Source organism: Phalacrocorax carbo, chromosome 1, assembly GCF_963921805.1.
Source record: "Phalacrocorax carbo chromosome 1, bPhaCar2.1, whole genome shotgun sequence".
Lineage (NCBI taxonomy): Eukaryota > Metazoa > Chordata > Aves > Suliformes > Phalacrocoracidae > Phalacrocorax > Phalacrocorax carbo.
Genome location: NC_087513.1, coordinates 39,538,572 through 39,563,502, shown reverse-complemented (window position 1 = coordinate 39,563,502; position 24,931 = coordinate 39,538,572). Strand labels below are relative to the sequence as shown.

At 37.3% G+C, this 24,931-nt stretch overlaps 1 protein-coding gene across 1 annotated transcript in view; it reads right to left on the bottom strand.

Annotated features, from left to right (window-relative positions):
* NUP107 (nucleoporin 107) overlaps positions 1-24,931 on the bottom strand; it is a 31,944-nt gene that overhangs the window by 4,481 nt on the left and 2,532 nt on the right. Inside the window, exons 3-22 of the mRNA XM_064449196.1 lie at positions 24,441-24,530; positions 20,340-20,455; positions 18,250-18,385; positions 17,614-17,717; positions 15,634-15,761; positions 15,259-15,307; positions 14,026-14,097; positions 13,369-13,457; positions 12,391-12,469; positions 11,353-11,466; positions 9,034-9,124; positions 7,812-7,888; positions 7,222-7,281; positions 5,672-5,817; positions 5,516-5,564; positions 4,325-4,394; positions 3,758-3,876; positions 2,090-2,128; positions 1,572-1,722; positions 451-557 (exon numbers count right to left, since the gene is read on the bottom strand). Of these exons, the coding sequence (XP_064305266.1) occupies positions 451-557; positions 1,572-1,722; positions 2,090-2,128; positions 3,758-3,876; positions 4,325-4,394; positions 5,516-5,564; positions 5,672-5,817; positions 7,222-7,281; positions 7,812-7,888; positions 9,034-9,124; positions 11,353-11,466; positions 12,391-12,469; positions 13,369-13,457; positions 14,026-14,097; positions 15,259-15,307; positions 15,634-15,761; positions 17,614-17,717; positions 18,250-18,385; positions 20,340-20,455; positions 24,441-24,530 (1,886 nt within the window). The remainder of the gene's footprint in view (positions 1-450; positions 558-1,571; positions 1,723-2,089; positions 2,129-3,757; positions 3,877-4,324; positions 4,395-5,515; positions 5,565-5,671; positions 5,818-7,221; positions 7,282-7,811; positions 7,889-9,033; positions 9,125-11,352; positions 11,467-12,390; positions 12,470-13,368; positions 13,458-14,025; positions 14,098-15,258; positions 15,308-15,633; positions 15,762-17,613; positions 17,718-18,249; positions 18,386-20,339; positions 20,456-24,440; positions 24,531-24,931) is intronic.

The window sequence follows — 24,931 nt, the reverse complement described above, 5'->3', positions numbered from 1 at the left end:
GATCCAAGCAACAATCAATACTGATGACAAGGAAACTGTCAGCAAAGCCGATGTCTGTCGTAGCTAGAGTACGTCACTTCAGCAAGTAATAAGGTACATTTGAGATCCAAAGTATTAATCCTCATACATATAATACAATAATATCCTACTTTCAGCTACAACAGATCTTGTCATAGTCATTTCATGGGGTTTACCTTCACTTATTGTTTGCATACAGACATGCTGCTGAGCAACATACACCACAGCCCACACGATCAAGGAGATGCAGAAACAGGAGTTATGAATTTGCGCAATTCAACCCCTCACTTGATCACATGGAAAGTGCATTTCCCTCACAGGCTTTTTCAAGGCAATTACCACCGTTGTTGAACGAGAAATATGGATCGTATATGGTAGAAGACTCTGTAGTTGGTTGCAAACTGGAACATCTGCCCTACAAAGTATACTCACCTCTGTTGTGCCTGTATCTAACATATGGTCATGGTGACTGAATTCACCAGCATCCTTCTTGCGGATGTTTTCAACAACAGTTTTTGTTATGGTTGCAACATCCAGACCTAGGTTAGGAGAGAACCATGTAACAGTGATCATTAATTCAAAATGCATTTCAGACTCCAGCTGTTGATCTTATTCCTTACTACTAGTAATTCTTATCAGCCTGTTCACACTCGCATTGTCAGACTAAATTATAAGCTTTTGGGATACAAAATTTATTGCAGGTATTTCAGAAGTACGGTATTTGAGATAACAGAGAACATCAAACATGGGGAAAAGAATAAGACAACTATCAAGTTCTTCAGTCTGTGCTGGGGACCAGCATAAAGCTATATTTGCTAAGGCCATTGATTCCTACAGTTCTGACAGCAAGGCTATGATTTGACAGGAACATACCAGGAAAAGCTCAGAATAGTTCTTTCAGAGATGCTGAAGCAGGACGTTTTATTTTTGAAACCTTAGCCAAGTTTTTAAAAGAAAATGACTAAAAAATGATTGAAGAAAAGTTAGACACTGAATTCTGCAGTAAATCTATTTCTTTGTGAATTCTGAGCGGCACAGAAGCATTGTCAAACAATGGATGGCGTGCTGCTTCACTGTAGTCCCTTTCAGGTTGATGTAGAGGCCTGGAAGGAAGCTTACAATTAATTCAAGCAACGCCTCATGGCTAAGAAAGGGCACTATAGATAGGACAAAAAATGTAAGATACTCATAACCTTCCTAAACCCACAAGCAGGTGCGTTATTTTTATAATTAGTTTTCTGAAATAATACAATCATGTCAAGCTTCAGAGCACATATCTGAGACAGGCAGCTGGCATTTACTTCCTGCTGTGTTTGGACATAATCCAGAAGCAAAAGTGATATTTAGTTTAAGTCAGAAAAAGAACTGCAATTCCAGGTTAGTAAAAAACCACATTATATCTACTTGAAGAAGTGAGCAGCAAATCAATTTAGTTTAATTAAAAAATGAAGAGACACGGGAAGGAAACAATACAATCTTCCTAGCTAGGTCTTGCATTAACGACAAAATAACCCACGATATAAAATGGTAATTCTAATATCATCATATCTCACCTGCATCTTTTGCTAATTCAAGGCAGTGGTGGCGTTGATCACTTTCAGTAACATCTTCAAGAAATAAAGCATACTGAGCAACAGCTAGTTCTGGGGGCAAGTGGCTAACATAAAATGCTATTAAATCCGTGTGCTTCTCAGATATCATCCGCTACGGAACAAGAAGCAAATATTTAGAAAAACATTACTATATTCCTCCGTGTAAACACATAAGTGTGTTTACACCTGTGTAAAAACATGTTTTATATAAAAACATAAATGTGTAACAAATTTCTGATTATTTTGTTCTGATATAGGAAGATTCCACTCCTCAGCTTCTAAACAAGGATCAATAAAACTGTCTTTTATTTAAGCACTGCTGACAGAAACTCTGCATGTTAGGCAAGCTTCCATGGATCTGTTGAGAAGAGAACATTAACTGCGTCATAGCTTTTTCCATCCTGTAACCTTAAGTGTCCTTTTCTTCCTCCTTTGTGTCTAAATTACGTCAGAGAAGCAAACTATTTTTGAAAGCTTACCTGAATGTAGGTCTTTAGGACTTCAACAGAAACTTCCTCCTTTTTGCAAACAAATACAAATTCAATTTAAAATCAGATAATGTGGAAAAAAAAACCCCACCACAACTTCACAGGCTACCACTATTACTGCTTATCCCTGCTTCAGTAATCTACACATTCAAACAGGCTCAGCTGGAAGAGCTGTTTCTCTTGAGAGTGCTTAGAAAAATATGTCTTCTGATTCAAAGACTTCGTGTTCCAAGGATTTCGTTTTTCAGCAACTGGATAATATAGGTTTTGGTCTAACTGGAAAGTTACTTTTAAAGTTGTTTTTCAAGTATTTCCATTTTACTGTATTTTAAAATTAATAAATAAAATAACAGGCAAACAGATCACTATTGCAGTGTGCTATTGTATTATAGAAAATTCTAATGTTCCTGCGTACAGGGTATAAATATCACCTGGCTCACCTGTAACAGCCTATACTAAACAACCGAAGTATAGTCTGAGCACCTAAGACTGCTTTAGCTAAGACTCAAGTGTTTGTTACTGTGAAGAACTACCATTTTATGTGTAAATGAAATTAGAGATCTTCATCTAAGCATATACGAATATGAATTGTGCTCAAAACATCAAATAAGGAACATCATAAAAGCTTGCACAACTGCTTCTTCCCTCTGAGGTCTGCTGAGGGTTGATTGAGTAACCTTCCAGTAAATTCACCTACTCCAAAGTTGTAGAGGCAGCAGTCAAGTTACTCACAATCCCACAATGGAATTTAGGTAGGAAATTGCACCTTTTTTTGTCCCCTCTATTAAACATAGGCTAATGACTAATTCTACCACACTTTCGCTTAAAGACCTACTCTATCAAATTTTGAGTCTGGCTAAAAAAGTTCTATGTATACACACACACTCACAAGTTCCTCTTAATTAGCTAAATGTTAGCTGACTTCAAAAATAAATTTCAACAAAGGAACGAAGCAATAATTAGAGGCATAAAAAACCATAACAACTCAGAGCTGTATTTAAAGCACCTAATGAAAACCACATTTGTCTTTTGCCAAAATAGGATACATTCAGAAACTTACTTGATACATAAGCACTTCTGAATTTTAGAAAAGTAGGAAAGGAAGGTTTCTAGTTATTTGTGATTCTCTCAGAAAAGAGTAATTGCAGCTGTGTGACCTGTCTGCATATTTAGCATAAATAGGCTAGGTCGCTAGTAAGCTACACTTAGTATATATTTTGAGAAAACATGAAAATTTCAGCTAGTAACAATTACCTCAAGTAAAAACACTTCTGAGCTTACAGCAATTGGTACAATTCCAACAACTGTGTACAAGATCAGGTTATATTCAAAGCATCATGGCTGCTATGAATAAACGTAATGAATAAACCTAATGTTGAAGTTTGAGTCAGATCCTTCTCAATAAAGGGCTTATGAGTAGAATCCATCATCCTCAACAAATAATTTTCAAGCTGAACTGCAGGGGAGGAGGGTCCTCTTTTCTAATTTTGACTGTTGCATTTTGGCTCTCAGATCAACAAATACACTAAGCATACAGCTCCTCATCAGCCTGGCAGTAATTTACCATCATAGTAAGTAGTTTATATATTTACACACAAACATTTCTACTTCAAAGACTAGCTATTGCTATGACAACAAACCAAATACGAGTGAACTTACCTTAGTCTGCAGACCCAGAGTGCGGAAAAACAGAATAAGATGTGTCATGAAACGAAGGAGGTGTCCTGGAAGCACACTTCTGTCTTTGGAAAGCCATCTGCTGAATTCTTCCATCAAACCTATAGCCACCAAGGGAATGTTGATATTAGACATATCACGGGAAAAAAAAAACACCTAAGAAATATTTCAAAATTATGCATTTATTCAATAAATGTAATTTAGCCTCAAAAGCCCAACGAAACAGAACAGCAACAGTTTTGGGAAGATTCAGCTGTTTGGCTTAACCATCTGCTGTAAGTATTTTGTAATTTCTCAGAAAAAGTTACAGCAATAGTCTCACATATATTCTGACACATTTACATGATTTCATGACTTCTTTGAGACTACCTTGTATGTGAAACTGCAGAAAGTCCCTACAGTTCTTGATTAAAGCAGCAGCCTAGCTTTTAAGTGGAGTATGCCTACTGTGTGCTTCTAAAATCCGTTCACAATACAAATTTCTGGAAAGGTCACTAGAAATAATCTAGTGAGTTGACATTTAAAAAAATCACTTGGAGAAAAGCTCACCATCCACATCTCCCAGTATAATGAATTTCTGAATCACGTGATAGTGTTCTTGATTCTCCTCTATAACCCTCTAGGGAGAGAAAAAGAAAGTTCAAACTTTGAATAAAAGCTTATAGCGTAATGTATAAAGAAAGCAAGCTTATAAATAAAGCAAAGGTTCCTTAGGGAAAAAAAAGCTTTCCTATTTCAAAGGGTATTCTGCATAAAGAGCAGGAGAAAAGGCACTTGCTATCTCAGGGTCAAGTTACAAGAATATTGACAAACTGAAAGAAAAAAACAGAATATAGATCTGTGGAGTTAATACTTTCATGGAAGAGATCCAAGGCTAAGGGCTTTTTGCTCTGAAGAGGAGAATAACGATGTTACAGAGAATAGATTCTACAAAGTCACAGAAGCAACAATGTGTATAAATCCTTAAAGAAAAAGCATGTGAAACTTACTTGAGGAGGAAGAGATTTTTTTTCGTTAGAGGAATTAATGCATGAAATACAATTTAAATGCACCTGTAAAGTTGCTATATGGTGAAGATTGCACTAGAAAGGCAAAGGCAGCTGCGTGTATCTGTGGCTGACTGCATCAAGCTGTCTTTCAACATGTCTTTGTCTTAGCAATATGATAAATGCTGTATGCCTATTCCATTACATAAAAGTAAGCGTAGTTTCAATTTAATTTTTACAAAATTAACATATTAGTTATATATCCCATCTTAAATTAAATAAGTGTCCTGGGTGTTAAAAGTAACAAAGAAACAGTCTGTTTAAGCAAATATGCTTTCAAATTTTGAAAGGCCTGTTTTGAAATACGCACACAAACCTCCTATGAAGAAAACTGAAACCTCCTATAAAGAAAACAGCATGTAATCAATCTTTGCACATTTTATCAGTGTTAAATAGGTGTTTTACTCTGTCTGCTTTGTCTGTGTGATAACACTCAGCAGTCAGCTATTTTAGCGCACCCAGCTAGTTTGGCAGCTAGGGACAAGACAAAAGCTGTACCTTTTTCATCATTAAAAGGCAGCAGCATATAGAAAAATCTATCTGAATTGAGAAACTACACATTACAGAGGTAGAAAACGTACAATAAATCACTGGGCATATTTAAGGATTTTGTTAAGTAGTATAGTAAAAGTAGAACCTACTGAATATTTGAAAATGGTAAACAGTGAGGTCAAACACTGTAAATAGTATGTACCTTTTTGTCTGTTGCCTGAAGTTCTTCAAAAACTTTTTCTGAAGTCCAGCTTCAAAGTAGGAGAGAAAAGGCAAAAAAATGTTACCTTGAATATTCCAGACAGATCATACAGAATCCCTTGTTGAGTGTAGGAGCATAATTTTACTTAAAACTTACTTTGTTTCTAAATAATCTCTAGGGAGCTCTTCCATCTCCTCTGCAGTTATTACTGAGGTTCGTATTTCCTGCTCAACAAGAGTGTCCACCATAACCCTGAAATATGCCCAAACAGTATCTTCCCAGGTATCGCAAACTGGAAGAAGCTACATATTTAAAAAACAGAGCAAAAATTATTAAGAGATGGAAAACTATCAGAATCTGAACAGAGCAACTGTAATTTAGGATCAGGTTTCCGGGCACTAAAGTAGACTAACAACCTTTCCTTCATCAGAGCAGGATACAAAAAATCCTTTCACTGAATAATGCTCTAGTTCCTTGATTATTTTATATCAAAGGTAGTCAGTAGAAATTGTCCTATCCTCCTTCCAGAGGCAGCACCACTCTGACACCATTCCCCCTCTTGTGTACCACCTCAGAAAACCAATCCAGACGAAAACTATCCACTTCTCTGCCTGATGATTTTTCAGCACATTCACTTTGCCTTACTGGTCTGTGTCATGATTACACAAGTCACAGTGCAGCAGTGAGCGGCAAAGGGTAGGAGGAAGGGAGTACCACCTGCTGTCGTGATGTAAAGAATTTTATACCCAGTTTTTCTCTGAATCTTTTGTTAGGCTCTTCCAGCAGTGAAAGCCTGGGACAAGCTCCAGAGGAAACACTGCATTTCATGGAATGATTCTTTCTTACAGTAATTTTAAAATTACTGAAATTACTGAAATTTAATTTCATTAAATGTCTCTCTGCTCTGTCACAAGAAGGTAAGTATCTTCTGGTCTATAAGCCTGTATAACTTTACAAAGCCTTTTTTCCTGTAGAAGAACTAACTTCAAATTTCAATGAATAAAACCTGAAAAATTCTCTCTTCCCCCTCTTTTTATTTTCAGAATTATCTTTATTCCTACTACATCATACCAGGACTGGGGACACACACACACGGGAAATCAAGCTCCTCAAGTAGGAGCTTACCACTGATCAGTATAACAGCAAGGAAACTTTTATGATAGTCTGCAACGTTCCTCACTGTTCTTAAAATTAAACTAAAAAAACCCCAAACATTAAAAATCCCTAGTTAGGAGTGGGAGAGCACAAAAACATCTAGAGGATTAAAACTAATAAAAAGAGACAACTACTTATAGATAAAAGTGAGCATTGTACAGAGTATAAAACATATTGATAATGAAATTCGGCTGCAGAATAATATTTGGATACACCAACTCATCTGTAAGAATACTGTGCACGAGCAGGAAAGTGACTATATAAGCTCTTAAATAATACTAAACTAGAAAAGAACTAAAAACGTTAGAACTGTTTGTACTGAAAGTCAGCAGGAATAATACTAAGAAAAGTCTACTGCATATTTAATTAAGTCACATCAATCCTAGAAAGAACATGTCTACTGAAGCAGCAATGTTTGCTCTTGTCCTGTTTACTAGATCTTTAAAAGTACAATAACTGGTAATTGCAGTATTTCTGATGACATCACTGTCACATATGAGGTAGAGAATGCACAACTACCAAACACCACTTAACTAGGAGGCTTGATATACCTGTTTAAGGTTTCCACTCAGTGCCGCATAGATTGCTCTCTCATATCTGTTAAACTGCTCCTAAAATAGAGAGTAAAAAAAAAGCTGCATTTACAACTTTTAATTACAAAGCATATAAGTTTCCTAGTCACTTTACATTTTATTAGAGATTAATCCATTACAAAAACGTTCCATCTAACAGTTTCCAAGAAAAGCTGGAAAATCACAGGACACATCAGAAGCCAAAATAACAATGGCAAGTGACTTCCCCTTCACTGGTATCCCCTTGTAACTTATCTGAAAAATTTATATTGACCTGGAAAGAAAGCAAAGTTTTTCCTATTTGATTAAGTCAAAGTTAGTGTCAGCAGTTTCGCCTTCAACCAAATAAAAAAAGTCAGACATTTCCTAAGCCTGAAAACTTGGTGCTGATTGGGTAATTTCTCACTACAAGACACAAACACGTTATTTCAGAAGTTGTCTTAGAAATGTTAACTGCAAATCCTATAGGCAACAAACACCAAGGAGGCAGGCTTACTTAAAACCACGTTGAAGAGTTCAGAAAAGTTCAAATTTATATATGAATATGAAGCAAATCAGCATTATCTTACCTCTTCAGCCATACGCCAACAACTTATTTTCCAAATACACCTGTATGGATTCCCTTGGACAGGCTCCAGCTCTTTTCCTACATGCAAAGGATAATGTGGGAGGGGGGAAGGAAAAGAAAAAGGTGCTATTAAAAAAAGAGAAACCAGTAACAAGGTAAAGCCTATTTTCTGTTATTAACCAAATTTCATCCCCTTTGGAACTCTTCTCAAAGCATTTTGATGCTTTCAACTGGACTGCAAGGTGGCTTTTCTGGGAAGTTTGGTAAATGCACGTCTTAAAGTTACAGTACTCTGAAAGCTTAGCTGTTATCTAGCTTTGAAGAAAATAATGTTTTTGACCATAACATATCTACGATGTTTACATCTGGAAAACACAAACTTAAAGAGAAAAGGCATTTTTGTATCTTAAGGAGTACAAACTTCTAAAAAAAAAATCACTGCTTCAGTGCTGCTATTCTGCATGCAGCTGCTTGAGGGCATGCATCGTGGAATTAAAACGCATATAATAGCAGGCTAGGGAGGTACACTCAAAACAAGGCTAGGACACTGGTGAAGCATGCATATGAAAGTAACAGGCTATCAGGATTTGAAAAGTAGAAAAGCATTATGCCTTCCAGACAACATTTAGACACATTCTTAAATTCTTTGCTAAATCCTGCGATGTCCTGAACATAAAGAGAAGAAAGGTACCGTGTTATAAATAGGACTGTGTGCAAGGAACCCCAGAACCAAGGAGGAAGGTAATTTAAAAATTTTCAAATATTTCAAAAACATCTCTTTTTCCTGCACTTATATCTGGTGACCTCTACTCCTATTATACCTTTCTGAAGCTGGATATAGAGCCCAACTATGACTTGGCAAGCAACAAAATGTTTGCCAGGTGGCACAAGTCAGATGTTGAGAAAATACAGACTGAAATATTATATGGAGGTGGAGAAAATCTGTCCAGAACTCTGAGACACCTATTTCCTAGTGATTATGCTTGACTTTCAAAAAGAAAGTGACTTTAGCATGTTAAGTGGATTCAGCGAACTCATACCTTCAACTAAACCCATTTCATATTAGTTTTTACACATTCAACAGACGTGGTAAAATATTTTAGATACAAAAAAGGCTTGTAAGATGAAAGAGTTACTTCTCTTTGCCACAGACAGATATTAAGAGAAAGCCCTCTGCCCTATTTTTACATCTGTCTCAAATGCACTTTGAAGTAGGTAGATACCTCCATTTATGTTAGGATCATGATACAATTTCCATCCTTCCAAAGTTGCAGCTCTCCAGGCCTGACCGCATCGCTTGCATAGGCGCTGTGCCTGAAAAAATAATGGATTTTCTCAGCAACAGGCTACAAGGTAGGAAAACTACTAGCTTCTCCTTTAAAAATTTGAACATCATTAAAATAGACAATTGTGTAGAGATTCTACTATGGAAAAAATAAGGACTTTAAACTCAAAACAACTGAAAGATTTCAAAGTAAATAAAATGGCACTGGTGGTTTTTTCACTAAACTTTTTAGTTTTCAGTATTTATAGCAATGTGAGAAATATGCTACAGTCTCATTTTAGTAGTTTGAACAGCTGTTACGAATCCTTCTGATAAGTTTAAGGTGTTGTCTTGTCGCTTAGATGTATAATCCATCTCTTCACACAGTCATCTACTCTTCCAGTTGACTTAGCCCTCCAAACCCTTCATGCACTTTTAAAATAGCCATCCCACCTTTCCCATAATGATATTCAATAGTCTATGCACTAGCACAAACAGGTTAAATTCAAAGCTATTTCGAATAGCATGGAAAGTAGAACAGAAACTGTACAAAAAAGAGGGCTTACAATTCTTCCAATCCTACAACCCTACAACAAAAAAAAAAAAAAAAAAGCCAGCTAAAGATTATCTAAGTAGTCTGACTGGTACCGTTCCAAGGCTGACAAAACAGCAGGAACAGTGACAGCAATTGCAATATGCAGTCTTGGTTTGTTTAGCCAAATTCTGTTCTTTTCACACTGGATGGCTGCAGACATTCAGCCATTTTGGGGATGGTGACAAACAGTAAATTTAAAGAATAGACAAGCAAGTTGTTCTAGCTTACCTGCTGTGTAGTACCTATTGTATGGTAAATGAACAGAGGTTCCTTCTTAATTCAGAGTAAACTCAAAGTATTTTAACTTACTCTTTCAGTAGTGAATTACCCACTTCATGCTTATCAGACAGCAGGGACCTCTTAGCAGCAACTGCAGAACAACTGATGCTGTAAATTTATATTCATATTGCCCTGCAGCAACATGCTCATGTGCCTGTACTATCAGAAAATGAATAGATGTGCACCACAGTGGAACAGAATACTAGCAAGTAACCATATTCCTAAGTCTAAGGTCTTGGGCACAAGAATCTCAAGTCCCTTTCACCACCCCCTCATCAACATTACTCAAATGTCATCATATATATATATACACACACACACACAAATATATATATACACATATACATAGAGCCTTAGTATAAGGGAATCAGTTTCCAGCTGAGGCCTTTAGAAAACACCACAATAGAGGTATTTACATGACTAAATCATGAAAGCCACTCCTCTACTGGGAATCATTATTCAGAATAGCTTTAGGACTGAAATGCCTGGATGTTACTCAGCTAAGGATTAATGCAATGTATACATATAATATATTCTCTCTCAGGCAGGGGAACAAGCAGACTTAAAGAGTGAAAGTTAATGGAGGATAATAATGTACTTTCTAGAATACACAGATAAAGTCTAGCAGTTTTCACTGCTGAAGACCTTGCCAAACAATAGAAGTAAGAAAATGAAAGGTAGAAAGCAAGAAAGTAAGTTATTTTAACTAATAAGAGTAACCACTGTAAATAACTACATTTTTTTCTGATGGCAGTACTAGCCTATGGAGCTTGTGCGCTGGTCCCCGGTTCTCAGTCCTGGGACACACCTCCAAATGTGCCACAGCAATGGTTTGTACAAGGTAAAAAAAAAACAGCCCTGACTCTCTCCCTCAACTCCACTCGGATCATATACCCAAGAGAACGTTAGAGGAGCACAGAAAGTAAAGTTTGCTTAATTTAATGCTATTTCTAAGGAAAGCATACATCAAAACTTTCTCTCTAGTTAAAATTGCAAGTGCATTCCACTCTAATATAGCTAGAAGAAAGCCTGTATGATAATCCACTGATTATTAGATCTGCAATTAGGAAATCTGTTGAACATTCTGTGTGTTTGTCTGGCAGTATCTAGTACAAACTACGACAGTAAAAAACTATTGTCAAACAACCAAAAAACCCAAAGATACAATGTTTTTTCTCTAACATCTATTCTATACCCAAAATAACTTAACCAAATGCAAGATTTTATTAAAATAATAATTTAGCAGTCCACCACTGTCAGTACTGACAATAAATTGGAAATTAAATCACTACAAGGCAAATTTAAACAGACACCTTAGTCTGCAGCTTTTCATTAGCTTTAATATAGATTTAAAATAAGCTAAACGAGTTAACCAAGAAGATACCATAACTTTCTGCAGCTTACTTCATCTGTCATTCCTGCTCTGATGAGAGTGAAGAGATACTTCAATAACCTTGCATCATCTTCTCGATCCAAGTCATCAAGTGGCAGTTTCTGCCTTATAGGAGCATCTGGATCCTACAAGGAAAAGAAAAGTCACCATCCATCCACACATGTCGGCACAACACTGTACAACCCACGTAATATCTGGCACGATACTTCCCTGTCCTTCCTCTCACATTTCTTCCGTTCCTCTTCTGTCACTGCTCCTATCAGAAGGAGCCATTGCAATTTCTTTATTTACTCCACCACTTTGCTATTTTGCCCCAAACTTCTCATCTTCCAGCTCTTCTTACCTTCAAATATCCTTTCCCCTTCTGCCTCCCTACCTACCAGACTTTCTCCTCCTTCATCTTCTAACTGAGAGGCTTTTCACAACAGCTGTACTCGCTTCTGTTTAATCTAACAGATTTTCTCAAGCCAGTGAATACCTCAGATCACTCCCCTATTGAATTGATCTTCTACAACTGCTTTGCCGTCACTGAGACGGTTCATCACCTCCTTCTACTGGACAGTCCTTTCTTTCCTTGACTTCCCTCCTATTAGCTTTTACTATAGTAGCTCTCAAGGAATCTCATCAGGACTTGGTTTCATTGTACTAGTTACTGTACAAAGACAGCACACCCTTATCTGCAACGGTGTTTATAAGCTTTTCTGGTTAGGAACATGAGTTTGTTTCAGACATAAAAAGTACTACTAAAGCCATTTACTTCACCAAATAGGCACCAGGTACTTGCGATGGGGGGTGGGGTGGGGGTGTGGAAGTGACTCCTGAAAGGAAGCAGGAGTCCACGATCCCAAAAGGGAACTCCAGAGGTCTCCTGCCTCACAATTTCTGTACTGATTTTCATCTTTTCCAACTTAAATGTTTTGCAATTTTTAGATAGTACAACTACTTTTGGATAGTACAACTGTCTAAAAATTGGTGGAAGGCTGTGAAAATAGCATATATGTTTTCTCTAACACATTTTGAAATCAAAACTTATTTTATGTAATACTTACCAACTCTGTTACCAGAGCTCGAGAACTTCCAATGTATGTACTTAACTGTCGCTGCTTCAGGATATGTAGTGTGTTTTCCCTGAAAACAGTGAAATGTTTTTGAGAAAAATGGATTTTTAGCAAACATATTTTAATAAGACACAAATATTGAAAAAATTTTTTTTTTTTGATAGAATATAGTTACAGAAGAGACACACTTGGTTTGGTTGGTTTATCAATGGACTGCGTTACTGTTGCAAAAATGCACAAGATGTACAATATTAGAATCATTCCCATATCTTTGATTTCTTTCAAAAGCATCCATTTTTTTCAATCATTCATGTATTTAACTATGAATTGATTTCTACCTGAGCAAAATTTCCCATTAGCATTCACTATAAAGTCAGTCTAGGACAGAAATTCAACTTGGGATGAACACATGATTCCAAAAGCCATTCACAGGCCATTAAAAGCAGATTTCTTATAGAATCAAAGGTAGGCTTTGGTCTCTTCTGTCATAAACCCCATCACTGATAATAAAGATGACCATAATGGCTTCTGGTGAATGGTCAGTGACACAATGTGATGACAAGAACTTAAACAGGCAAACATTAAAGCCAGGCAAAGAAGTGACCACCTGAGAAACATGTAATAAAAATGGTTTTATCCAGTGTAAATAATAGGCTGATCAGCAGGTGACCATCTCTTATTGTGCCTTATTATGAAAAATCAAATCTGCACCCAGGTTAAGATTAAATTAAGTTGCTTTGATGGTTTTCCTTTGATCCCGGCCTCCCAAAAGCAGTAATGGACTTTTGAGAAGACAGACTTCAGTGGGTAGGTAGGAAATCTCAATTTTTACATCTAAGAATTTAAAGAAGTGTATGAGCTGAACAACTTCTAAAAAACTACTTCTTTTTAAGAAAGACTCTGTGTCTGTGCCTGTGAATCTTACGCTTGATGGGAGCATGTATACCATCAAATAAAGTGTGAACTCACCAATATACAGTTTTTGCGTAAAATTCAATATTATCGGAGAAGTCCCCAATTTCATCCTTGGCAATGCTCTCTAGCCAATCTACCACCAGCTGGAATAAAATTAAATTGCATTTTTAAAGCAAACATATAACAAATAATAGTTTAATTGCCTTCCTCTCATCTAGGGATCTGCTCATGATCTACATTGTAACCAAAGGCGTACACATCCTGAAGCCTATTCCACTTTTATTTTAAGTATCCAGTATGAAGGCTGTTTAGACACTTGATCTCTAGATGCTGCAGTTACTCCAGTGCTACTTAACAGTTTATTAATCACTATCAACAGTAATGGATGCTCCAAATGGGAATAGCTCTCAGCCTTCCATCCTCTCCAAGCTACCCTGAAAAATATTTCTGATCTTCAGAAACCAGAGAGCATTGTTTTTAAGCATACAAAGAATAACACACTTCAGTGAAACTAAATAAATAAGTATTTGGAATTTCTGATCTTTAGAAACTAAAGAGCATTATTTTACACATACAAAGAATAACACACAGTGAATATGAAGAAATAAGTATTAGAACCAGCTTAATGAGGTGCATAAAGCATTAGTGTTATAAACATTTAAGTGTCTACAGATCTATTTCCACTCTCATCTTAAAAACTTTCCATCATACCTGGCTTTGTCGAACAAGTGAATCTTTCTGAAACAAGTTGTCTACACTCGTCTTTTCACTAGCAGTTAAAACCTATTAAAGAAAAAGCTGATTATTCATGGGAAAGAAAACTTGCCGCAAACAACAAACTGAACACCTACTAACTCATAAACTTTCTGCAAGTTCAGGTTGCTATCTACCTTCTACCTCTTTTTTAAAAATGGATGACATTATACATTTGTTTTATTTGGATTACTGTTTACATCCAGTTACACTAAAAACTGTAAAAATGAGATTCAGACTTCACAGATGTATGACCACAGAAAGATGCTACATAGTAGATCCATTGTTTCCACTGGCTGCACTCATATTATCCTAAATTCCCTTTATTGCTCTATACATAAAAAAGATGACATTTTCCAAGACCATATGCACACTTAACATGAAAAAAGTGGGAAAAAAAACCCCAACCCCAAAAAATCAACCCCAGAACCCTGGTCCTTCTATTTGCTCTCCTGCATTAATTTATCTTTCATTAGACTTTCAACAACAACAAAAAAATAACAGAACAGAAGATGCATTTTCCTAAAAAACAGGTAGAAGACGACTGTTTTTTGGCACAACAGTGTTTAATAGTGACAACTTAGCTGTGGGAATCCTAGAGGAAGCTATTTTATTACTGAGAAAAAAGCCACTGCGATCATAAATCTTACAAAGGCAGAGTCACTTTACTTATTGTCTTGTCTTCCTAAGCGTATTCTGGCAGCAAAGGCTGGAAGCACTATACTGACATAGTCAAGAAGACTAGAGCTGAAACCAGAATGCTAAACAATTTGAATTTCTCTTGAGACAAATTGGAATCAGGATTGCAAAGGCTAGACAGCTTGAGACCACATGTTGTTTTAGGCAAAGCAAAACTCTCTCTGACCTATGGGAACATTACTCCTACTGATGCAACAACTTTTTAAAGGAAATAAATAGTTATTTCTAGTGGATTTTCCAAGTATATGTGAAATACTTAAGGAAATAAAACATAAAGTGTAGTTTATAGTATTTTTACACTAGCATTTTCTATTTAGAATTGAATATTTAAATTCACTTTCCACAATACATGAAATAATTTTCTATTTTTCTTCACAAAAATTGAGTGGCTGCAATATTGAGATTGTAAAAATAAAATACAAGCATTTAGCTTGTATTTAGCTTATTTAGCTTATTATAATGCTTAAAAAAATCAAAAAAGCCCAAGCTTACTGTGATATCAAATGCTGTTTCATCTTCCAGTGCAGATTGTATTCTGTCTCTAGAAATAAAAGTGCAAAACCTTAATGATTAAAATAAAGCTGAGAAAATTTAGCAGAATACATATGTGAAAGCGCTTAAAAATACCTTTACAAAAATGTTCTTTTGAAAAAATAGTGGAAGTTGCAAAAGTAATAAGAATAGGCCCATTTACAACTATCATTTCTGTAAACAGATAATAAAAAGACATATATATCAGCACCTAGCTCCATAAACAATTATTAATAAGTACTTAATTGCTTCACTCCATATTTACAAACTCATTAAAAATATATCCAAGAAAATCAGCTCAGTGCAAAAACATAATGTGCTTTTCAAAGGAATTACCTATAAAGTGAGGACAACAGTCTCCAAGTTACCATCTCCTGCTTTAGAAGCCACAAGACACTGGCAGTTTTTGAAAACTTTTGCTGTCCAGGAGTTGCCCGATAAACTATTTTTCCGAGTATATTCACCTGGGGAAAATAAATTTATACATAGTTTATATTGCCCATCATTGTATTTCTTTTTCTAAGCCACTACAGCAGTCTTTTAATTATCCTGAATGCTCTTAACAACCAAATTTGATTTCCATCTCTTCAAAATAGGTAGATGATACTCCACACCATAAATTCCCTTAATTAATAAAATTATTATCAGCACAGCCTAGATGGCATAAACCAAGAGAGTAGCTTTGTTTTGCAAGGCACTGTACAAACCCAGGATGAAAGCAGCTTATGTCAATCAAAAATCACCAAAGACTGGGAGGGAGAGAAGGCAACCACAAGGCAGGGAACAAATCCGAAACCACCAAAACTCCCAACTTTGTTTCCATATACATCAATACCCAACATAAAGTGACCCCTACTGGTATTTGTGACAGTATTTATCAGTGCCTGAAAGATACCCTTTCCTTTCTACCTCTGGTAAATGAGGAAACCCAAACTGTTGATTACCACATAATTTACAGTATCACCAAAATAAAGCTCTATTACCTTTTCCTTTATTTATCATAAAAAAACCTTAGACAATAAAGTCTTCTCCGTTAGTAGCTAGCTCCAGAGCTCCTACTACCTCTAAGAATGGCCCCAAAGTCTTACATTTTAGGAGCACCCAATTTGTCAGGTATCAATATATTCACCAGTTTTCAAGTGGGAGGTGAGCAACAGATTTGGAGGACAGAATGAAGCGTATCATCACGATGCAAGAGAGAAGCATGATCTTCTGTTCCCTTCTAGTATCTCCCAGAAAACATGAAAAGAGTTCATGGCTGTGAGGAGCCACTGGACTGATCTCAGGGTACAGCTAAGAGGCAGCGTGAGAGCTCAGGGCTGTCCCTCCACCCCTGTCCCAAGCCCTGTCAGCAACATCCAAGCCAATCCTTGGAGCAACATCCTTTTGTAGGTCCTTGGCAACATACAATCAACTCCCCACAATTCCAGGTGGCTTAAAACAACCATTCTGTGTTCCATGATCTTGTAGATGGTATCCATATTCTCAAAGAGGAGGAATGGAAAAGACCTTGGAAGTTCCACCATCTCACAAAATAAACAAGTTCATGTTTATTTTCTTTCTCTCATCTGTTTCCCACTTGGGGACACAACTGTGGAACATGCCTCATTAAAGATCTCAGTGTTCTCCAACTCAGCCCAACAACAAATATGCACAAAACAGGGCTAGCGGCCTTCTACCAAGAATGCATTTTCTTAACATAGACAAAGGTATGAAGTCTCTTAAAAAAAATTATCTGTCCACCTCCCCCTTTTGCGATCAATGCTTATTGACAAAAACATCAGAATTTCTTCCCTTCAAACTATCGATCCCTGCTGATCCCAAACTGTCAGTAAACAGCTAATCAAATAAAAGCCTGCGTGTAAAAGCAGAGACACCTTAAATCTAATGTTGAATTCTCTACTGCCAGCTTGTTAGCAATGTAGCAGAAAACTCTTAAAGCATCATAATACAATGGGTTTATTTATTTATACCTGAGAGAAACAAGTCCTTTTTAGTCCAGCTTATTATCATTAACAAAAAAATCTATATATCTGCTCATGTTTATTGTCACTTGACACTTGCAGTGGAATGGCAGCCAGATAACATTTTTAGTATTCGGCAAGCTACACAATGGCTATTCCTGTGCCAAAGCAGTGTATGAGGAAAGAGATCCTATTCAACGCCAGTGTTCAGTGACTCGTAAGACTGCAACGAGCTGGAAGATTGAAATCATCTATGTAAAGCACTGACTTCTCAGCTTAAAGAAAAATAGCAATGCAACTTAGGGAAGGGACTGCAAAATAAAGTAAATAAAAACCCAAGCAAGCTACTTACCTGACTGTTACAAATACTTTCGTACTCATCCACAAGATCGAAAATGGTAGTTGATGTATGCTTCAGGAAGGAATGCAGAAAATCTGAGTACATGCTCATAGTAGCTAGAACAGATTTAAGAAGAAACAGCCATATTAGTCAGACACAACTTGGTAAAAAAAATCTCCCCACGCTACAAAAAACATCCTTCTGATGACAAAACATCTTCTCTTTCATAAATCTAAATGAGGAAAATGATGATATGAACTATTTATAGCCCACAAAGTCAGAAGACATTATGAGCTAAGTAAGATACACAGAAGCTATGAGGTACAGCAAAAATTTCACAGTTATTTGACATAAAACTTTCTCAGATTACATGTTTAACAACAAACTCATTTGCATATCTCCACAAAACTAACCCAGTTTGTGTCTTATATCACCAGAGCATCCCATATGTGCCACCAGGTTCCAGAGAAGACACAAAATCTCAAAACTCCAATAACTGGAAGGGATAACTTTTTGAACTTTTAAAACTCGACTGTTTTTGACAAAGAAATATATCAGCAAAATAATATAGAAAAAAAACCATTTCTATTTATATCCCATAAATAAAAAAATGTAGTCAATTACTATGAAAACTTCAGATTGTCTCACCAGCTTCCCCAGGATCATCTTCACGCAACAGAACAGCGCTCATAGTGACATCTTCTGTCATATTGGATGTGTCTAGATTTACAAACATTCCCATCTGCTGAGGTGAGAGCGCCATTGTCCAGTTACTTTCATCCAACTAAAAGCATAAAAAGGACATAAGGAAAATAAATAGTGAGTCTCAGACTATCATAAGCCTAGCTCTGAGTTTTTTCATTCTATATAAATAGTATAAACAGGGCAATTCTAAAAATTAATAGTGAAATAACTGCCTTTAGATAAGGTGCAGCTATGCCTTTAACAAACAGCTCTGAAAAGATAGATTTTACTCTGGAAAAAGGAAATTATCCATGTTTTCTTCAGGAAATAACTAAAGGAAAAGCTAATCTAATAAGACCTACTTAAAAACACCGTGTATCACTTTTCATCTTAAAACATATAAATCACTCTAAACATTCATATTCTATTATGCTAAATGTTGACTTAGTGTTTTGTCATCCAAAGTAAAAAATGACAGAATAACATTGACTAAGTTGTAAAGCAGCTGTGTAAAGTTAAGCAAAATAGTTAAAATTTGAATGAGAACCATTGACCGCAGTCTTTCGACCTGCTTGGTGAATTTCTCAAAAACGTTTGATCGAATGAAGCAATATGTGTCTAAAATAATAGCAAGTATCAGAATATTAAAGGGGGAGATAAAGACATATGTATTCTTTTTCGTGGGTATTTCAGGGGAGGTATTTGATAAGGTATCTGACATCAGTGCAGCAAAATGGCCAAAACAGAAGACAGACTGTACATATACTGCACTGCCAGGACAGCTCCCTATAGCTGTTTCCATGACAACAATTGCTTTCTCAGCAGCAATTAATGCTATACAAAGACCTAGAGATGTGACCCTGGATGATTCTTTTTCCAGACTCTTTTAAGAGTCCCACCCAAAAGTAGAAACAGGGAACCAGATGACATTGCTGCAGCAGTCTCTTAACCATATCCAAAAACTGTGGACATATACCTGTTGTTATTCTTTTTACGCCCCAGTTTCTACCCACAGTACTCCTCTTGCCTGATTTCTCTCTGCCATTACTGCCCTCTAGCCAACCAGGACAGAACACTATAGCACTCCTATCGCAGAGTAAAAATAACAAGAAACTCAGTTCCAATAAAATCGTACCAGGTCTCTGTGAGAAATACAAAAAGGGTTGATGAGCGTTCTTATTTACCAGCAAGTAAATTTCCACAGCCATAATTTTAAGTCCTTTTTCCATCACTGTCCTGTGAAAGCCTCTGCCTAGTCCCAAGTTTCCCCTCTCTAATCTAAATCGGATTCAAGTCAGAGCACTAAATGCTAACCTAAAGTGTACTCCACTCACAAAACTCTAGTTACAGAATGACAAGAGGCTCTGAATCAGAGAAGTGCCACTGCTATGAGCTGTATACGTGTTGATCAACTAGGCCCCAGGGACTGGTAATTTAAAGAAACAAATGGGCTGTAACAAATTATAGAAACCACCAGAAGGGAGAACAAATTAATATGCACATACAGAACAACATCTTAACTTGGTTTGAGTTAATTTAAAAATAAACAGAGACAAAATACTTCTGACGTCCTTACTGATAATTTTCCTAATCAGTGTTTTTCCAAAGACATTACAGTAGAAGATAATTAACGTCATAAGAAGAGTTTGTTCTTTGAAATTCAAACTTGAACATCCAAGTGAAGCTTAATTCTGGAGAGTGATAAAACAAGAACATTCTGAAGGTTTAACTTACTGACAGACAGTTGTCTTTGCTTTTTTACAAATTCCTCAAAGTCAAGATTTTTGTAGTTACAAGCTGATGTTATAAGGACTAGCTTAACACACATGGTAAATTTAGCAAGTCTTTAAACCCTTCTATTACTCCTCACTGCATCATGTCAAAGAACGTGGCAGTAATAAATAACACTAGTATCAAGCAGTGATAGTAGTAATAGCAATCTTGTACCACCCACAGTTTGTCCTTGGTGCAAACAACACTGAAACGCTGTAACTTTGTAGTTACTTACAAGTTTCACAGGAACAAAAGAGGAAAAGGTGCTCTAACCATCCTACCATTGACAGATTGCTGAAAAGTCCAGGAGTTGGTAGAATCAGAGGAGATTTTCCTCCTGTTCCCAGGATGGCAGATATATCTGACGGCTTCATGGAGCTTCGATTTAGTGCAGTAACTGAAAGAAAGAGAGCATCTTCTGAGAAGAAAAAGTATTTAAGGCCACTATGCTCTGTCAAGGAGCTCCAAAGGAAATCTTAAAACAGAGATTGAAGTAGTTATGAAATCCTGCTTGGTCACACAAGAAACAGTCAAACCAACCTGATGAAGAAGTAACTTGCTCCTGCCCATCATTTTCCTTCTATGAGAAGGGTCGTACCAAACCCACAAATGCCAATTACAAAAGAAAAACACGTCTTGGGCCCATACCCACTTAGAAGTAAGGAGGTTAATAATAAAAAATGGAACTTAATAATCTATACATCTTGTTACGCTAGGGTTATACAAACACCCTGTAAACCAAGTCTGGAGCACACTCAGGACTTAATTTTCCAAGTGGGGCCTGTATAAACATAAAGACAAAGTGTATCTATTGTCATTTCAGTTGTTCCTCAAGTACAGCATTGTTCCAGGTCAAAGTCTGAAGCCAGGTTGAAGGCGAGCGTATATATGCACCAAATGTGCGACACGTCTTCAGTTACTAAAGAGTTCATTGGTACATTCACATCATGAGCATCAATAGCAATAAACCTCTAGTCACTCCTTCTCAGAAATGGGTCTCTGAACCCTTAAAGCAAAAGGCAACAAGTGTGCTCTGCCAAGCACTACATCTGCTCCAGATATTCCTGCATATCAGTGCAGTGGCTAGTGTTCCCAGGAACACCTGACCCATGTTAAAAATGGAGACATGGCTTTGCAGGATGATAAATGCCCTATCCCATGGCAACAGGGTGCTCCACCACAGCAGACCTTCATACAGCCCAAAGACCACAGAATTTGCACCAAGACAGCAGCTGCTTTGGTCCTCTTATTGACCACAAACAGCCTGGAAAGTCATCTAAAAACACTGGGTGCATCAACGCAGTGACAACTGAATCAGGAGCTGCATCAGCAGCTGCAAAGAGAGAATGACACATAGTCCCAAAGTTTTGTTAGCAGATTTGGAGACAGAAGTGCCTGTACAGCCCTCAGCAGCAGTTCCTGCTACCGAGATAGCTCAGTCAGCCTCAAGATCATTAACATTTCCCTTTGGACTTGAGTACTGCTGGAAACAGAGGCATCAAAGGTGCCTACAACAGCATATACAACCACAAAATAAAAAGCATGTCCAGGGTCTCCATCAGACTCATCCTTAAGATTGCAAGACTGTCTTATCAGATGATTGACACCGTCAAATTATAAGGGGGCAAGGTCATTGCAAACAGGTACAGGGACCCTAGAAGGCTTTGTATCAATAGGTAGATTTGGTTTTCCATGCATCAGTTTCACACAGATCTAGAAAGTTCAAGAACCAAAGGTCTCTGTCCCAAGGTTTACGTCCTTGTATTAGCACATACCTTGAATCACCACAAATAAATTCTCCCTAAACTCTTGACATGTGAAAGTAAGCATACTGAAGATCAAAAAGACAAAACAATTTCCAATCTGTAGAACTAGGATTATGGCTACAAACATTAACAGTCTGACTCTGAAGTTGCAGATCAAAGCATTTAAATTGTTAATGGGTCACCATTCTCCTCTCCTGCATGGGACCAGAAAATAATCACTATAAATCCCCCTACCCATATGATATAATGTACTCCAGGGTTAGGAATTTACAGGGTAGCAAAAAAAATAATTACATTGAATAATCCTCAAATACAGTTCTAATACTCCCAAATCCACCATTAGGAGGAAATGACATCAAAGGAAGCAAAAAAACTTTTGTCCCCAGGAGAGGAGACAATGGATGCACTTCACAAGAACTCTTTAATTGTTCCATTGTAGGAGTGAGACTGTACAACAGGAACAGAAAGAGGAGTGAAAATGGCAACACCTTCTTTGTTGCAGAATTGTCAGGCGGTTTGAAAGAGAAGTAACTCTAGCCTATGCAGCAGAAGACACTTTTGACTGTTAGAAAACCTGTACAGGGCAGCAGCAAAGGTAAAACAGAAGAAAGCCAGGATACCGAGGAGAAATGCAGGGTTGTAATGAAGAAGTGCAGAAGTCTTTGGATTAAATAGTGCAGGAACATCAAATAGCAAAACTTTTTTAAGGACTACCTGCCCACTCATAATGGTGTCTGAAGAAAGTTTATCACAAATCATAGCCACGCAAGTTTGCAGAGAGAATCATTATTCAGAAACCACGAAGTCTCCTTCTGAAGTCTGTTAAAAAATAGATGGTAGGCTTAGACTATATGTTCTCTAGTAATATGTCCTGATGTAAACCGCTATGATGACCAGTCATACAAATAAACAGAACTGCTCAACATTAAACCTTCTTGATCAGAGTATTTTGCATCTGACATCAAACCTCTATAGTTTTGGGGGGCAGCTGCTGTGCAAGCGAACTGTACGCTACCTTTTACTGAAATTCTGTACTGTTGAACTTTCTGAAAATAGATGAAACAGAAACTTCATTGCAAGCTGCTAGGTCAACATGCTAACTGAAATAAAGATCTTCACTGAAGACAGACAATGGTCAAGATGGTATACATAAGTTATAATTTGAAGATAAAAGCAGGAAAAGAGCTACTTGATTTTGAAGTCTCTGACCATCACAGTGTGACACATAATGCCTCTCTCTTAAAACAACTAGCACATCACCCATCTGCAAGCAGTCCTGAAAGGAAGATGTGGAGCAGCAGAAGGTGCAACCACCCTCTTGGAGCTTGCTGGAAAACACACTGGCTAGATAATGACAGAAAAGAGGAATCCCTCATATAAATGCTTGAATGATGACAAAATAAAGACTACAGGGAGACACTGTGACAGGGAAAAGGGAGGTAAGCCCTGGTGATGACATGGAAATGCAAGGAACAGGCATGTGTGTTTATTTGAGTCACAACTAGTGAGGGAAGCTCTAAGAGAATTACAGACCTTTCCACAATATGTTTAGTGTCAACACTAGGAACAACTTGTGGTTTTACTGCGAGAGCTGTCAATGCTGACTGAAGAGTAGCTCATGCTTGAGAAGAAGGCTGATGCTAACAGCATTTATCTTTGCTGCTGGCCACCAAAACAGAAGCCACTAGATATTACACTGAACAAGAACAGGCAGGGGCTACACGGAACTTGCCAGGAACCCTGAGAAATCATGAAGAATCAGTCTCTCTGGAGCTTGATATCTTTGCAGTGCCAGTTGGGGAATAAACTCCTAATAACGCTCCTAATACAGGTCAGCTGATGCGGAACTGACCTGTATCAGACAGGAGGGTTGAGATGGGGGTTGAGATTTCAGGGCAATCGGACCCTAGCCACCATGTGCAGTTCCACAGCCTTTCTGCGAGGGGTACTGTATTATTTCTTCCCCCACTACTGGAAAAGTGCATTTACTAGTGCAACCAATAAATACACCTAGTAGAAAGGTCTGCAACAGAATTTACCTGTCACAAAAACAAGGATGGAGAAATACCTGAAGACACATTACATGACAGACAAACTTGAAGAATTAAGAGCTACTGCAAAACCAGAAGGCGGCTACAAAAAAGAAGGAAACACAACAAACTAGACTGGTGACTAGTAAGGCAAGAATCAGTTCCAATGTGGTACTTCAGGGAAACTGAAACGGTGCTGGACATACTCTTGTGCCAAGCAAACAAAACAAAGCTCAAACATCCTCTAAAAACTGAATGGCAAAAATCAACTGGCATTCAGCAACAGCATAAATATATAACATATGAGCATATATGTTGTTGATTGCTACTAGGTGGGTTTTTTTCCATATTTATAAATGTGTTTAACTTCAGAATCACACACTCACCAAGTAGTTGAGGTTGGAAGGAACCTCTGGAGATCATCTGCTCCAACCCCCCTGCCCATACCCCTGCTCGAACACCCCTGTGACCCTTCACTGGATCCACTAAATGCATCCATGTCTTTCTCCTTCTGAACTATTATCAATTATGAAGTCTAAGCATATTATTCCTTTAACTAAATACTAAAGAAAGAAAGAAGCCTTACCTGGCTGGCGAAGGAATGAACTAGGAGTTCGGGACATGAGGTGGCCTTTGGGCGTCATGTTTCCGATAGTGTCATCCAGGGATGTAAGAACTGATTAATAAAAAAGTTAAGAAACACTCTCCTAAACATGCTTTTGGCTCTATTCAATATCACTGTGAATACTTGGAAAGGAAAAAATACTCTACCATAGCTCAAATATTATGAAGACTACACATCTTGTCTTTCAGACTAAAGCAGAAAGTCTCATTCATAGGCCTGACTTAGGTCACAAAATGTTTCACTGTAAGCTTAAAGATGAAGGGCAAAAAGGGACACTGCAAAATAAAGTTCAGAAACCTGAGCACAACAGGTCTGGGACTCCTCATAACTGCTCAGATCGAAGAGACTACTTTTGCCCCATGAGGAGCTGCTTTATGCTACAGAAACCATAACAAGAAAATCTGAGACTGAATGCATTTAAAAAAACAAGTTCTCTCTCTCTCGGTTCCAGG